This window comes from Mya arenaria, chromosome 17, assembly GCF_026914265.1.
Source record: "Mya arenaria isolate MELC-2E11 chromosome 17, ASM2691426v1".
In the NCBI taxonomy this organism is placed as follows: Eukaryota; Metazoa; Mollusca; class Bivalvia; order Myida; family Myidae; genus Mya; species Mya arenaria.
This window is the reverse complement of record NC_069138.1, coordinates 51,611,338-51,628,018: the sequence shown is the minus strand read 5'-3', so window position 1 is coordinate 51,628,018 and position 16,681 is coordinate 51,611,338. Positions and strand designations below refer to the sequence as shown.

The 16,681-nt window shown below is 37.9% G+C and overlaps 1 protein-coding gene across 1 annotated transcript in view; it reads left to right on the top strand.

Moving 5' to 3' along the window:
- The window catches only part of LOC128224557 (nuclear pore complex protein Nup214-like), a 43,500-nt gene that overhangs the window by 25,780 nt on the left and 1,039 nt on the right, over positions 1 to 16,681 (top strand). Inside the window, exons 21-33 of the mRNA XM_052934439.1 lie at positions 927 to 1,131; positions 2,006 to 2,194; positions 2,433 to 2,600; positions 3,098 to 3,223; positions 9,996 to 10,079; positions 10,593 to 10,679; positions 11,930 to 13,078; positions 13,382 to 13,435; positions 13,641 to 14,124; positions 14,287 to 14,438; positions 15,095 to 15,268; positions 15,763 to 15,997; positions 16,363 to 16,460. Coding sequence (XP_052790399.1) covers positions 927 to 1,131; positions 2,006 to 2,194; positions 2,433 to 2,600; positions 3,098 to 3,223; positions 9,996 to 10,079; positions 10,593 to 10,679; positions 11,930 to 13,078; positions 13,382 to 13,435; positions 13,641 to 14,124; positions 14,287 to 14,438; positions 15,095 to 15,268; positions 15,763 to 15,997; positions 16,363 to 16,460 — 3,205 coding nt within the window. The remainder of the gene's footprint in view (positions 1 to 926; positions 1,132 to 2,005; positions 2,195 to 2,432; positions 2,601 to 3,097; positions 3,224 to 9,995; positions 10,080 to 10,592; positions 10,680 to 11,929; positions 13,079 to 13,381; positions 13,436 to 13,640; positions 14,125 to 14,286; positions 14,439 to 15,094; positions 15,269 to 15,762; positions 15,998 to 16,362; positions 16,461 to 16,681) is intronic.

Sequence of the window (16,681 nt, the reverse complement as noted above, 5' to 3'; positions counted from 1 at the left end):
GTTTGTACAGGTCTAGGAGCAAGTTTGTAACAAGGAGTGAGTTTGTAGTAAGGAGCAAGTTTGTAACAAAGAGTGAGTTTGTATTAAAGAGCAACTTTGTAACAAAGAGTGAGTTTGTATTAAGGAGCAAGTTTGTACAGGTCTAGGAGCAAGTTTGTAACAAATAGTGAATTTGTATTAAGGGCCAAGTTTGTACAGGTCTAGGAGCAAGTTTGTAACAAGGAGTGAGTTTGTATTAAGGAGCAAGTTTGTACAGGTCTAGGAGCAAGTTTGTAACAAGGAGTGAGTTTGTAGTAAGGAGCAAGTTTGTACAGGTCTAGGAGCAAGTTTGTAACAAGGAGTGAGTTTGTATTAAGGAGCAAGTTTGTACAGGTCTAGGAGCAAGTTTGTAACAAGGAGTGAGTTTGTAGTAAGGAGCAAGTTTGTACAGGTCTAGGAGCAAGTTTGTAACAAGGAGTGAGTTTGTATTAAGGAGCAAGTTTGTACAGGTCTAGGAGCAAGTTTGTAACAAGGAGTGAGTTTGTAGTAAGGAGCAAGTTTGGACAGGCCTAGGAGCAAGTTTGTAACAAAGAGTGAGTTTGTATTAAGGAGCAAGTTTGTACAGGTCTAGGAGCAAGTTTGTAACAAAGAGTGAGTTTGTATCAAGGAGCACATTTGTACAGGTCTTGGAGCAAGTTTGTAACAAAGAGTGAATTTGTTTTAAGGAGCAATTTGTAACAAGGAGTGAGTTTGAACCTAGAAATGAGTTTGTATTTAGGAGCAAGTTTGTAACTAGAATTGCATTTGTATTAAGGAGCACATTTGTAGCTAGGAGTGAGTTTGTATTTTGGAGCAAGTAAGTATTTAGGAGCAATTTGCACCTAGTATTATTAAGTCTCGTCTCTGTATCTAGCTAGAAATTAATGTATCATATGGGTACCTTTCAGGACCCTAAGCCAGTAAGAAGCAGGCTACAGCAAGAGCAGCAGTTCCAGCAGCAGCAGCAACAACAACAACAGATAGCACGGCCTAAGGATGAAAGAGATGGAGTTGTAAAGGGTTTCCTGCAGAACATCGTGGACAAGGGGAAAAAACCAGCAGAGAAATTGAAAGAGATTTTCATCAAACCTAAACGTACTCAACAGCAGTCAGGTAGGAATTGATACTATGAAGAACAGAGCGTTGCCCTGGCAACATGAACCAAATAAATGCTGTTTACATTTTTGACTTAAACCATAAAGTCTTATACTCTTCTAATGATGAAGTTTTACAGGAGATACATGCTAAAGCTGCAGAGCTACAGATAAGGGGTGTAATTGGTGTCAATACTCATATGCTGTAATTTTCTCTGACGAGCTTTGTGTTTAATAATGCTAAGGGAAGCAAGCACTGTTCAGTGATTTTAATTGATTAAGTTATGCTCTTAGGATCAAACCTATGATGTACATAAAATACATGCATACATCAATGTCCAATCAGACTTTAACTATAAAAGACCATAACACTAAATTAGTTGAAACAAAGGTCTGCATTGCACTTTACGATATAACATAGGCATTTTATACACTTAAAGTTATTTGCAGCTCTGAAGCCATCAGGCCTAAAAAAAAAAATACATTTGGTTCGGGTTACCCGACCCTACGTACGGAATAGGCGCCGACCCTACCGTTTTTATAGTCAGTTTGAAAAAAAAAATGAAAAACTAAAAAAAAAGAAAAATTTCGTTTTTTTTTTAATTGCTTTTTAATATTAAGTTTAAACCTTAAATGCTTGTACAGAAGATAGCTTTAACACCATTCTCCAATGATGAAAATTATATTCTTATATAAAACCTAATAAAAAAAAAAATAAAAAAAAAATAAAAAAAGCCTACCTACCCTACCTATTTTTTTTAAGGATGTAACCCTAACCAAACAATTATTTTTTTTAGGCCTCATTTAAAAGTGACAGTTTATTTTCATTTATCTCAAAAGTTCCTATTTTACCTTGCGGTACCAAATTTCAAGTCACAAATTTTATACAACAGTTCAATCTGGTGGAATCACCCTCAACCCTGTGTTGACAGCCCCACCCCCAGATAGCAAGCCTGTTCCACCTCCTGTCAAGTCTACCTCAGGTCTCCCCATGCCTGGATTCACGGGGAAGCCCATTGAGAGGTCTGGGCTCCCTAAGACCCTGTTGCAGGGGACTGGAGATGTGCCTGCCTTACATCAAGGTTATTTCTATAATTGTATTTAATTGAAACTGACCAGTATCAATGGGATGTAAATCATTTTCTGTTGATTTGAATAATGCTTGCAGAAATGATAAAAAAATATTAAATACTAGCTTTATTGAAATAGTTAATTATGGTTTATAAATAATGTGACTTATTTAACTTGAATGTATGTAAATTGATTGGTTCATAAAGTGGTTGCCTAATTTATTAACAATTTGACTGGTTTACTGCACAGTGATAAAGTTGAAGGAAGCAAATGGTGTACAGTTTGAGGACATTACACCCAGCGGCTCTGAGAACGATGTAGGGAACATCTCAGAGAGTGAGGAGTATGATGAAGACTCCAGTGAAAGTAACGGGACCAACCAGGGTTTTGGAGCCCAGTATAGCTTACCCTCAGAGGGTAAGACTGGCAAAGTCAAAGCTTTTTATATTCTTTAAACAGTAGGATGAAAACTCCAATGACAATCATAGGGTATTTAAACCGAACCGTTTCTGTTGTTTGCTACACATGTATAAATGATATTTAAAACCATCTAATAAAAAGAAGGGGGGCGGGTGATTAAATTTGGAAGTGCACCTTAAATGACTTGTACACATGTTTGTACGTATGAAATCAAAAACATGATTCTTTCCCAGTGTCGTCTTCTTTGCCCAAGGCAGCAGTACTTGGAGACATTGATTCTGTAGGAAAATGCCCAAACTCCCGCCAAATACACATATTTGGTTAATCTAACAGTTTCATATTTTTTCTGTTACTGCCTAAGGAAGTAGGTAATAGAAGCCCAGGGTTCTGTTTAAAAAAAGCCCCAAACTCTCACCTCCCACCACAATACATGTTTAAGCCCATAAAAACAAAAAGAAGGTTGTAACATTTCCATACATATTGATATGCTCCAGTGTCGACCTCAACGCCCAAGCCAGCATTGTCAGGAGCCCCGGGTTATGTGGGAGAGAGCCCAAAACTTCCGCCCTCCAGCACGCCCATCAACAGAAAACTGTTTGAAACAGAAGCTTCAACACCAGGTTTGTTCTATATTTTGTAATAATGTATGGCAGCAGGATATTCTTAATTGTTTAAGAAAAGAATGATCTGCAGAATTTAATTGCATATTGCAACAATCAGTATGTTTCTTTCCGCTTATTGGGGGCGATTCATCCTCATTCTCCTCCTGAAAAAAAAGTAGATATATTTTCCCCTACCCAGGGTAAAACATCCTCTTTTGGAGAAGCAGTGACCTTTTAACTTTTAGCAAAAGTATATTATAGTGCCAGTCATGAATATTTTACTTTGAATAACTTGCTTTGGGCCATCAAACTTGACAATAGTTTACATTTTGATACTTACTCAACAATATACTTGATCTCCCTCATCTTAAGACAAACCAGTCATCTCAGATAGGATGAGTAGAAAATTTGACAGTGCCTGTATTGAGCTAAATATCCCTCATCTTAAGACAAACCAGTCATCTCAGATAGGATGAGTAGAAAATTTGACAGTGCCTGTATTGAGCTAAATATCCCTCATCTTAAGACAAACCAGTCATCTCAGATAGGATGAGTAGGAAATTTGACAGTGCTTGTATTGAACTAAATATCCCTCATCTTAAGACAAACCAGTCATCTCAGTTAGGATGAGTAAGAAATTTGACAGTGCCTGTATTGAACTAAATATCCCTCATCTTAAGACAAACCAGTCATCTCAGTTAGGATGAGTAAGAAATTTGACAGTGCCTGTATTGAACTAAATATCCCTCATCTTAAGACAAACCAGTCATCTCAGTTAGGATGAGTAAGAAATTTGACAGTGCCTGTATTGAGCTAAATATCCCTCATCTTAAGACAAACCAGTCATCTCAGATAGGATGAGTAGGAAATTTGACAGTGCTTGTATTGAACTAAGTATCCCTCATCTTAAGACAAACCGTCATCTCAGATAGGATGAGTAGGAAATTTGACAGTGCTTGTATTGAGCTAAATATCCCTCATCTTAAGACAAACCAGTCATCTCAGATAGGATGAGTAGGAAATTTGACAGTGCCTGTATTGAGCTAAATATCCCTCATCTTAAGACAAACCGTCATCTCAGATAGGATGAGTAGGAAATTTGACAGTGCCTGTATTGAGCTAAATATCCCTCATCTTAAGACAAACCAGTCATCTCAGATAGATTGAGTAGGAAATTTGACAGTGCCTGTATTGAGCTAAATATCCCTCATCTTAAGACAAACCGTCATCTCAGATAGGATGAGTAGGAAATTTGACAGTGCTTGTATTGAGCTAAATATCCCTCATCTTAAGACAAACCAGTCATCTCAGATAGGATGAGTAGGAAATTTGACAGTGCCTGTATTGAGCTAAATATCCCTCATCTTAAGACAAACCGTCATCTCAGATAGGATGAGTAGGAAATTTGACAGTGCCTGTATTGAGCTAAATATCCCTCATCTTAAGACAAACCAGTCATCTCAGATAGATTGAGTAGGAAATTTGACAGTGCCTGTATTGAGCTAAATATCCCTCATCTTAAGACAAACCAGTCATCTCAGATAGGATGAGTAGGAAATTTGACAGTGCCTGTATTGAGCTAAATATCCCTCATCTTAAGACAAACCAGTCATCTCAGATAGGATGAGTAGGAAATTTGACAGTGCTTGTATTGAGCTAAATATCCCTCATCTTAAGACAAACCAGTCATCTCAGATAGATTGAGTAGGAAATTTGACAGTGCCTGTATTGAGCTAAATATCCCTCATCTTAAGACAAACCAGTCATCGCAGTTAGGATGAGTAGGAAATTTGACAGTGCTTGTATTGAGCTAAATATCCCTCATCTTAAGACAAACCAGTCATCTCAGATAGATTGAGTAGGAAATTTGACAGTGCCTGTATTGAGCTAAATATCCCTCATCTTAAGACAAACCAGTCATCTCAGATAGATTGAGTAGGAAATTTGACAGTGCTTGTATTGAGCTAAATATCCCTCATCTTAAGACAAACCAGTCATCTCAGTTATGATGAGTAGGAAATTTGACAGTGCCTGTATTGAACTAAATATCCCTCATCTTAAGACAAACCAGTCATCGCAGTTAGGATGAGTAGGAAATTTGACAGTGCTTGTATTGAACTAAATATCCCTCATCTTAAGACAAACCAGTCATCTCAGATAGATTGAGTAGGAAATTTGACAGTGCTTGTATTGAGCTAAATATCCCTCATCTTAAGACAAACCAGTCATCTCAGATAGGATGAGTAGGAAATTTGACAGTGCCTGTATTGAACTAAATATCCCTCATCTTAAGACAAACCAGTCATCTCAGTTAGGATGAGTAAGAAATTTGACAGTGCCTGTATTGAGCTAAATATCCCTCATCTTAAGACAAACCAGTCATCTCAGATAGGATGAGTAGGAAATTTGACAGTGCTTGTATTGAACTAAGTATCCCTCATCTTAAGACAAACCGTCATCTCAGATAGGATGAGTAGGAAATTTGACAGTGCTTGTATTGAGCTAAATATCCCTCATCTTAAGACAAACCAGTCATCTCAGATAGGATGAGTAGGAAATTTGACAGTGCCTGTATTGAGCTAAATATCCCTCATCTTAAGACAAACCGTCATCTCAGATAGGATGAGTAGGAAATTTGACAGTGCCTGTATTGAGCTAAATATCCCTCATCTTAAGACAAACCAGTCATCTCAGATAGATTGAGTAGGAAATTTGACAGTGCCTGTATTGAGCTAAATATCCCTCATCTTAAGACAAACCGTCATCTCAGATAGGATGAGTAGGAAATTTGACAGTGCTTGTATTGAGCTAAATATCCCTCATCTTAAGACAAACCAGTCATCTCAGATAGGATGAGTAGGAAATTTGACAGTGCCTGTATTGAGCTAAATATCCCTCATCTTAAGACAAACCGTCATCTCAGATAGGATGAGTAGGAAATTTGACAGTGCCTGTATTGAGCTAAATATCCCTCATCTTAAGACAAACCAGTCATCTCAGATAGATTGAGTAGGAAATTTGACAGTGCCTGTATTGAGCTAAATATCCCTCATCTTAAGACAAACCAGTCATCTCAGATAGGATGAGTAGGAAATTTGACAGTGCCTGTATTGAGCTAAATATCCCTCATCTTAAGACAAACCAGTCATCTCAGATAGGATGAGTAGGAAATTTGACAGTGCTTGTATTGAGCTAAATATCCCTCATCTTAAGACAAACCAGTCATCTCAGATAGATTGAGTAGGAAATTTGACAGTGCCTGTATTGAGCTAAATATCCCTCATCTTAAGACAAACCAGTCATCGCAGTTAGGATGAGTAGGAAATTTGACAGTGCTTGTATTGAGCTAAATATCCCTCATCTTAAGACAAACCAGTCATCTCAGATAGATTGAGTAGGAAATTTGACAGTGCCTGTATTGAGCTAAATATCCCTCATCTTAAGACAAACCAGTCATCTCAGATAGATTGAGTAGGAAATTTGACAGTGCTTGTATTGAGCTAAATATCCCTCATCTTAAGACAAACCAGTCATCTCAGTTATGATGAGTAGGAAATTTGACAGTGCCTGTATTGAACTAAATATCCCTCATCTTAAGACAAACCAGTCATCGCAGTTAGGATGAGTAGGAAATTTGACAGTGCTTGTATTGAACTAAATATCCCTCATCTTAAGACAAACCAGTCATCTCAGATAGATTGAGTAGGAAATTTGACAGTGCTTGTATTGAGCTAAATATCCCTCATCTTAAGACAAACCAGTCATCTCAGATAGATTGAGTAGAAAATTTGACAGTGCCTGTATTGAGCTAAATATCCCTCATCTTAAGACAAACCAGTCATCTCAGATAGGATGAGTAGGAAATTTGACAGTGCTTGTATTGAGCTAAATATCCCTCATCTTAAGACAAACCAGTCATCTCAGATAGATTGAGTAGGAAATTTGACAGTGCCTGTATTGAGCTAAATATCCCTCATCTTAAGACAAACCAGTCATCTCAGATAGGATGAGTAGGAAATTTGACAGTGCCTGTATTGAGCTAAATATCCCTCATCTTAAGACAAACCAGTCATCTCAGATAGGATGAGTAGGAAATTTGACAGTGCCTGTATTGAGCTAAATATCCCTCATCTTAAGACAAACCAGTCATCTCAGATAGGATGAGTAGGAAATTTGACAGTGCTTGTATTGAGCTAAATATCCCTCATCTTAAGACAAACCAGTCATCTCAGATAGATTGAGTAGGAAATTTGACAGTGCCTGTATTGAGCTAAATATCCCTCATCTTAAGACAAACCAGTCATCGCAGTTAGGATGAGTAGGAAATTTGACAGTGCTTGTATTGAGCTAAATATCCCTCATCTTAAGACAAACCAGTCATCTCAGATAGATTGAGTAGGAAATTTGACAGTGCCTGTATTGAGCTAAATATCCCTCATCTTAAGACAAACCAGTCATCTCAGATAGATTGAGTAGGAAATTTGACAGTGCTTGTATTGAGCTAAATATCCCTCATCTTAAGACAAACCAGTCATCTCAGTTATGATGAGTAGGAAATTTGACAGTGCCTGTATTGAACTAAATATCCCTCATCTTAAGACAAACCAGTCATCGCAGTTAGGATGAGTAGGAAATTTGACAGTGCCTGTATTGAACTAAATATCCCTCATCTTAAGACAAACCAGTCATCTCAGATAGGATGAGTAGGAAATTTGACAGTGCCTGTATTGAACTAAATATCCCTCATCTTAAGACAAACCAGTCATCTCAGATAGGATGAGTAGGAAATTTGACAGTGCTTGTATTGAGCTAAATATCCCTCATCTTAAGACAAACCAGTCATCTCAGATAGGATGAGTAGGAAATTTGACAGTGCTTGTATTGAGCTAAATATCCCTCATCTTAAGACAAACCAGTCATCTCAGATAGGATGAGTAGGAAATTTGACAGTGCCTGTATTGAGCTAAATATCCCTCATCTTAAGACAAACCAGTCATCTCAGATAGGATGAGTAGGACATTTGACAGTGCTTGTATTGAACTAAATATCCCTCATCTTAAGACAAACCAGTTATCTCAGATAGGATGAGTAGGACATTTGACAGTGCTTGTATTGAACTAAATATCCCTCATCTTAAGACAAACCAGTCATCTCAGATAGATTGAGTAGAAAATTTGACAGTGCCTGTATTGAGCTAAATATCCCTCATCTTAAGACAAACCAGTCATCTCAGATAGATTGAGTAGGAAATTTGACAGTGCTTGTATTGAGCTAAATATCCCTCATCTTAAGACAAACCAGTCATCTCAGATAGATTGAGTAGGAAATTTGACAGTGCCTGTATTGAGCTAAATATCCCTCATCTTAAGACAAACCAGTCATCTCAGATAGGATGAGTAGGACATTTGACAGTGCTTGTATTGAACTAAATATCCCTCATCTTAAGACAAACCAGTCATCTCAGATAGGATGAGTAGGAAATTTGACAGTGCCTGTATTGAACTAAATATCCCTCATCTTAAGACAAACCAGTCATCTCAGATAGGATGAGTAGGAAATTTGACAGTGCTTGTATTGAACTAAATATCCCTCATCTTAAGACAAACCAGTCATCTCAGATAGGATGAGTAGAAAATTTGACAGTGCCTGTATTGAGCTAAATATCCCTCATCTTAAGACAAACCAGTCATCTCAGATAGGATGAGTAGGAAATTTGACAGTGCTTGTATTGAACTAAATATCCCTCATCTTAAGACAAACCGTCATCTCAGATAGGATGAGTAGGAAATTTGACAGTGCCTGTATTGAACTAAATATCCCTCATCTTAAGACAAACCAGTCATCGCAGTTATGATGAGTAGGAAATTTGACAGTGCCTGTATTGAGCTAAATATCCCTCATCTTAAGACAAACCAGTCATCTCAGATAGGATGAGTAGGAAATTTGACAGTGCTTGTATTGAACTAAATATCCCTCATCTTAAGACAAACCAGTCATCTCAGATAGATTGAGTAGAAAATTTGACAGTGCCTGTATTGAGCTAAATATCCCTCATCTTAAGACAAACCAGTCATCTCAGATAGGATGAGTAGGAAATTTGACAGTGCTTGTATTGAGCTAAATATCCCTCATCTTAAGACAAACCAGTCATCGCAGTTATGATGAGTAGGAAATTTGACAGTGCCTGTATTGAACTAAATATCCCTCATCTTAAGACAAACCAGTCATCTCAGATAGATTGAGTAGGAAATTTGACAGTGCTTGTATTGAACTAAATATCCCTCATCTTAAGACAAACCAGTCATCTCAGATAGATTGAGTAGAAAATTTGACAGTGCCTGTATTGAGCTAAATATCCCTCATCTTAAGACAAACCAGTCATCTCAGATAGGATGAGTAGGAAATTTGACAGTGCTTGTATTGAGCTAAATATCCCTCATCTTAAGACAAACCAGTCATCTCAGATAGGATGAGTAGGAAATTTGACAGTGCCTGTATTGAGCTAAATATCCCTCATCTTAAGACAAACCAGTCATCTCAGATAGGATGAGTAGGAAATTTGACAGTGCCTGTATTGAACTAAATATCCCTCATCTTAAGACAAACCAGTCATCTCAGTTAGGATGAGTAGGAAATTTGACAGTGCCTGTATTGAACTAAATATCCCTCATCTTAAGACAAACCAGTCATCTCAGTTAGGATGAGTAAGAAATTTGACAGTGCCTGTAAATTAATTGAATCTGATTGATTTCCAGATCAAGTAAAACCAGACGGAATTATTTCATTTCAGCCCAGTCGTTAACATTTGGCAGACAGCCAGCCATCTCTGACACGACCAAGCCATTCACCTTCACCCCTACTGTTACAACAGCAAGTAAGACAGTTAAAGCTGGATAAGGGCAAACCATTTTCAAGAATAAGAGGGCCTTTAAACTATAGTATAGTAAAATGTTAAGTTATTAGGTGAATATGTCCTGGCTCAAACTGGACACAGCATTAAATAGTGATTTCATTGATGAAATTCTTTAACCTGGCACCAATTTATCTACTGGTATGTAAACAAAAAATTAAACATAATGGATCATTCTTTTAAAATAATGTGAGGTTTCAAGCCATCACTCATAGCTTTTTTCATATTTTTGAAAATGTGCCTTTTTTTTTCTACTTACTCATTTTTATATGTTTGTTTTGTTGGCCTATTTCTTGGTAAAAGTCTGTTTTTGTTAACATGAAAATTTTAGCTGGACTCATTTTCAGAGACAACATCTCAATTACATAAATGAAATAAATGCTGACTTCATTAGAATGAAATTAATGAAGACTTTAAAACTTATTGCAATGTATTCATTTATATAAACAATGTATACCGGGTACATATATTTTCAAGATGAGAAGCCCTTAGCCCCAGGCTCCATCACTGGACTGTTTGGAAAGCGAACTTCTGTGGCTGCTGGTGACAGCCAGATCAAAGCAGGTACATTATCATGACATATAATATTATAATGTTCTGTATTTTCACTTCAGTTAAGATATTGAATATATTATAAAGCCATCCATGATCAGTCCATCTTAATTGGTCGTGACATCACTTCTTTATCAAACATTTTCCTATGAACAACAACAACAACAGTGATAATGATAATAATTGATAATGCTAATAATGCTAATAATAATAATCATCATAATCTGATGATGATAATAATAATGATAAATGTGATAATAATAGGTATAATATCTTTATTTAGAGAAGAGGCCACATTAAGACATTTATAAATATCTTCTTTACTATGTGGTTTTCTATGCTAACATATCACTGAAGGATCTTGTTAAATCAAATCAAACAACAAGCACTCTGATAAAACCTATTGTTAAAAATTAATCAATCATTAAAAACACATTTAACAGACATGCCCTTAAAATATATGAATTAACAATTTCTAAAATTATAATAAAAGCATTGATTTAGAAGTATATGAACAACTAAGGATGGTATTATTGGTTACACTGTTAGTAGCTGGGGGGGGTATGTGATATACACCCCCAGTGGTTTCATACCATGCTAGACCGAAGCTCGAGCATGGTATGAAACCACTGGGGGTGTATATCACATACCCCCCCAGCTACTAACAGTGTAACGAATATATCTCGCCGAGTACCATTAATAATAAGATTATAAGATATAATGTATGAAAATATTCAGTGACGCTTAAATATTGTCTCAAAATTATATTTTAGGAAGTACAAAAAGTTAATGTTATCAAGTTTATTTGGAATAAATACAATAACAATGTAAATGTAGTAATAACATTGTTTGACAGCATATATATTTTCTCAGTAAGGTAACATTAAATTATAACTGTACAAGAAAGATGTATCACACTTCACAGTCAATAAATGTAATAATAAGAAAAACAACAACAGTTAAACAATTTCTTGTAGGTAGCTCCTCAGCACATTTACAGATTTCTTGTTGCATCGAAGCGTCTCTTCTGAATTTAATTATAACCTTTTTTGAGAGATTCGTCACTTGTTGTGCTTGTAAACTGTTTTTTGTCGCCATTTTCTAACCATTGACTCATGTAAACAGTCGGTTACACTCAACAGATTGCTTGAATCATGTAGGAGGTGAGATATGATTATGTACCGGTATCTTCTAAGTTCCAGTAGAATTGATATTCAGAAATAAGTATCATATTGAAAATACATTTTGCTATTTTCTTCAAGGTGGAACTACAGGTCAACCAACTGCTTTGCCAGCATTTACGTTTGGGCAGCAAACATCTGCAGGGGCACCATTGTTTGGTCAATCCACCAAAACCTCCACCACTTCAACAGCAACAGTGTTTGGTCAGCCCATACCTTCCTCCACTCCTGTACCAACAATCCTAGGCCAGCCGGTACCTTCCTCTACTCCTGTACCAACAATCCTAGGCCAGCCGGTACCTTCCTCTACTCATGTATCAACAATCCTAGGCCAGCCGGTACCTTCCTCTACTCCTGTACCAACAATCCTAGGCCAGCCGGTACCTTCCTCTACTCCTGTACCAACAATCCTAGGCCAGCCGGTACCTTCCTCTACTCCTGTACCAACAATCTTAGGCCAGCCCAAACCAAATAAGGTCATGTCAGCCTTACTTCAAGCTGATGATTCTGAAACTGAATACAACCAGTTCACACAGCCACCTGCACAACCCTCCTCCCCTATTACTCAGCCGACAGATTCAGATGCAGGTCAGGAAACAAGAAATGAAGCTAAATCAGAGAAAGGAGCATTAAAATCATCAGGCTCAGCTGGAAGCTTTGTATTTTCTGCCAACTCTGATGCAGCAACAAGCCAATCTTCAACAGCATCATCTACTCTGGCTACCAGTCTATTTGGTAAATCAACCACTGGGCCCACTGCAGTAGTTTTTGGACAGTCCTCAGCTACTTCTTTATCTGGTACCCAGCCCTCAACTACAGCTGGTTCCACTCCTCAGTCTGAACAGACAACAACGCCATCTTCAGGTGTGTCCAGCTCTTCAACTACTGCCAACACAACACCCAGTGTTTCCTTGTTTGGATCAACTTCAACTAGCTCATCAGCAAATGGATTTACTTGTTTCTTTGGTCAATCCAAGGATAATACAAGTGCTTCATCTACAACTGGAGGACCTTTTGGTCAACCCCCATCTGCTTCATCAGAAGGGTTTGGTCTCTCCTCTACATCCACTACATCATCATCAGGAGGGCTTTTTGGAAAGCCTGCATCTGCAAGTCAAGGACTATTTGGAAAAGCCTCCACTGCTAACGCAGGACTTTTTGGTCAGTCATCAACAACAGATACTACATCAAGCTCAGGAATATTTGGACAAACTACGACCAGTTCTTCAGGTAATTAAGACTACTGCAGCTAGTCAGACCACTTGTTTACTAGAAAGGTCTGATAAAAATATGTGACAACCAATTTGTTTCAGTATCTTCTAAACATTTGTATAATTGATTACAATGATAGGGAGTTTTTGCATTATATTTGATTCATTATGTAATGTATTTAAGAAAGGTACTTTTGCAACATGGGACACCTCATTTTCATATCGTACGAGGGAGTGTGAAGGGTGAAATAAGTTGCAAGATACTGCCTGATAAATAATAGTAAACACCAAGTTAAGTCCTCCCAAATACTTTTCATTACAGGTGTGTTTGGTCAGTCCAGTGGGGGAAGCCTGTTTGGGACAACCACCACTGCTGGTAAGAACACAGTCCTTTAGAGTCACATACACATATGCATAAGTTATTTTTTGTACATGTATGAAATTGAGAATTGACACTAGTGTTTATTTGCCAAACAAATCTTACATCAACATTTTGAAAAAAAAGGACTTGTATTAACTTAAAATCACTCATTCCAAAGAAGTTATTGAGTATCTGACTAGTTATTTCTGCCCCATTCCAGGTTCAGGAGGTTTGTTTGGCCAGCCAGCAAAATCTGACGCTGATGGCGGTTTATTTGGCCAGCCGGATAAATCTTGTACTGAAGGTAGTTTATTTGGCCAGCCGGCTAAATCTGGTGCTGATGGTGGTTTATTTGGCCAGCCAGCCAAATCTGGTGCTGAAGGTGGCTTATTCGGCCAGCCAGCCAAATCTGGGGCTGAAGGTGGCTTATTTGGCCAGCCAGCCAAATCTGGAGCTGGTGCTGGTTTATTTGGTCAACCAGCCAGTAGTACTACTATGGGTGGATTATTTGGAAGCTCTTCAACATCTTCCACTGGAGGTGTGTTTGGTGCTACAACCACTACGAGTGCGGGTCAAGGTGGGCTGTTTGGGAGTTCCCCTGCATCCAGTGGTGGCGGGGGATTCGGATCCACGTCAGGGTTTGGATTTGGTCAGACTACTGCCCCAGCATTTGGACAGGCTTCAGCCTTTGGTCAAACTGCCAGGTTTGAAAAACTTGAAATGAAATGTATTATGTAGAAGAATTTACTGTTACAATTTTAATATTTTAATATATCTTTCGGACAAATGATATTAACCCTTGTAAGCCAAAACATAAGCTGTGGATATAATATTCAGTTTTATAAATATTTCCCCTTATGTTTCAGCAGTGGAAGTGGAGCATTTGGCCAGGCGGGAGACAGCAGTTCAGGGGGAGGGGGTATGTTCAGTGGCCTAGGTGGGAAACCTAGCGCAGAGAAGGCCAGCTCCAATGTGTTTGGATCCACAGCCTTTGGAACATCGGGGACATCTACTGGAGGTGCCTGTTTTCTTCTGAATGGATTAATTTGTTTTCAAGACCAAAAACATTTATACCAGGGTTTTTTCTGGAAGTTCGTGGAATGTCAGATATAAAGAACAAATTTCATTTTAAATGTTTGAAAAACAGTTCAAGTGAAGTGCTATCTACATTGATGATAGAAATATTTGTTTTCTACAAAACACTACATCTAGATATCTTTATGTATACACACATACTTGACTCAGGCCAAAACTATATTATCTATTTCTGATAACACCATATTTTACTGGATAATTTTGCACTAAAATATGTGATGGGTCACATCTTGACATCATTTCCTAAACATTTGAAGACTTTATCTTTATTAAAAAGCAGTAACTAATAAACTTCTATTTTCTGAATCATTGATTTTTGGTTGGCAACCGGCGAGGTCTTGAAGAGTCGTGACACTTCACATATTTTAGCACCAAATCAGACTGCCAAATGTGCTTTGTCATGGATACCCTAAATCTATCTATAGTAGGGTTTGATAAAATAAACTTATTTTTCTGTCATCAATGAAGATTACATTCAAGTTCATTTGCACCAACTTGCAAACATCTTTCTTTTATTCCATAGTAAGGTCATCATACATGCTCTTGATCATCATTATTAAATGATTTGTGTATTTGCAGGACTGTTCGGCAGTGGCGGAAGCTCAGCCTTTGGTAGCTCAAGCACAAGTGGGGCGGGCAGCACTGGCAGTAGTGGGGGCGGACCTTTCTCCACGGGGGGTGGGGGCTTCGGGGCTGGTGGGACGGGTGTCGGGTCCACTGGGTTTGGATCAGCTGTCAACCAGCCCACTACAGGTAGGGCATGTCCTTACTTGGGGCCTAGATACTAGGGAAAGTTAATGATAGTTTAATTGAGTGAGGGAGGTGCTTAAAATGTTTGTGAAGGTTGAGGTTATGGTTCAAAATATCATATTTTGGCTTTAACAATATGTATTGTATTAAAAGTACAATTAGCAAAGACATGAATTACATACATGATAATTAAGGATTGAGGAGATAGCTTAGAGCTAATATTTATATCAAATTTTAAGACTGAAAGTGTAGTTTTGTATGTGTGTATGTCTCAGCCTCATGGTATAAGGCTCATTCATACTCAACAAAGGATGATTTCTTTTGGTTTGTATTTATAGTCTGTTATAAACTAATATTGTATCTGCCCAGCGAATATACCAGTGCAGGTATACCTGCACTTGGTTTCCATTACAAATGAGTAAAATTTTATAAATTTATGAAATTCAATGTAATTTATGATGATCCTATTATGTAATAACTGTTGCTCAATGCTCTAGGAGGTTTTGGCAGCCCCCCTGCATTTGGAGGAAGTCCTGGTTTTGGAGCAGCCCCAGCATTTGGTAGTGCTCCAGCGTTTGGCAGCCCGCCAGCCTTTGGTTCCGGAGGTGGGGGAGGGTTTGGCTCAGCGCCAGTGTTTGGAAATAGTCCTGTGTCAGGAGGTGGAGGGATGTTTGGATCGACTCAAACTTCAGGGGCGGGCGGAGCTGGTGCCAGTGCTGGTGGTTTTGCAGGGTAGGAAATGTGAACATACTTAATATTGGTTGTGAATCTGAACAGACCTATACCATGCATCTTTTGAATACATATATGCTCTACTACAAGTTTGTACTAATTTTGTCTGTTATTCAATCTAATACTTAACAATAAAACAGAGCCTTAGACATAACTTTTTGGCCAAAGATTCAAGACTTAAGTAAAAAGAGTTAGAGAGACATTATTAGCTTTGCTTTTGTGTTTATTCATTTCAGTTATATACCAGTTACGCATATAATGTTCCAATCTGATGTTTAATACATATATTATGTGGAATAAAAAAAAACGTTTGAAATAAGATTAGGAGATTTCTTTAAATTCTGAAATGTGTTGTTATGTTCCAGGTTTGCGAGCGCAGGCAGTGCAACATTTGGAGCCCTTGCCCAGTCAGATGACGTCCCGGGCTTCGGAAATCTCAACCAGGCACCCACCACAGGCACAGGTATTTGTCAATGTAGCTGTGGGTTCATGCTTGTTAAGAAATGTGCAAAGATGGTGACTTCAGTGTTATGTCAATTTTTAGCTGGTCAGTTCTTTCACCATTCAACACCACTCAAGATATTTAAATTTACCCTGGTACACATGTTGCCAGAAGCAATGGGTTCATGTGTAGCAAGCCCCATACTTAAAACTCTGGCTTTAATATTTATTGGGTTGTGCCCC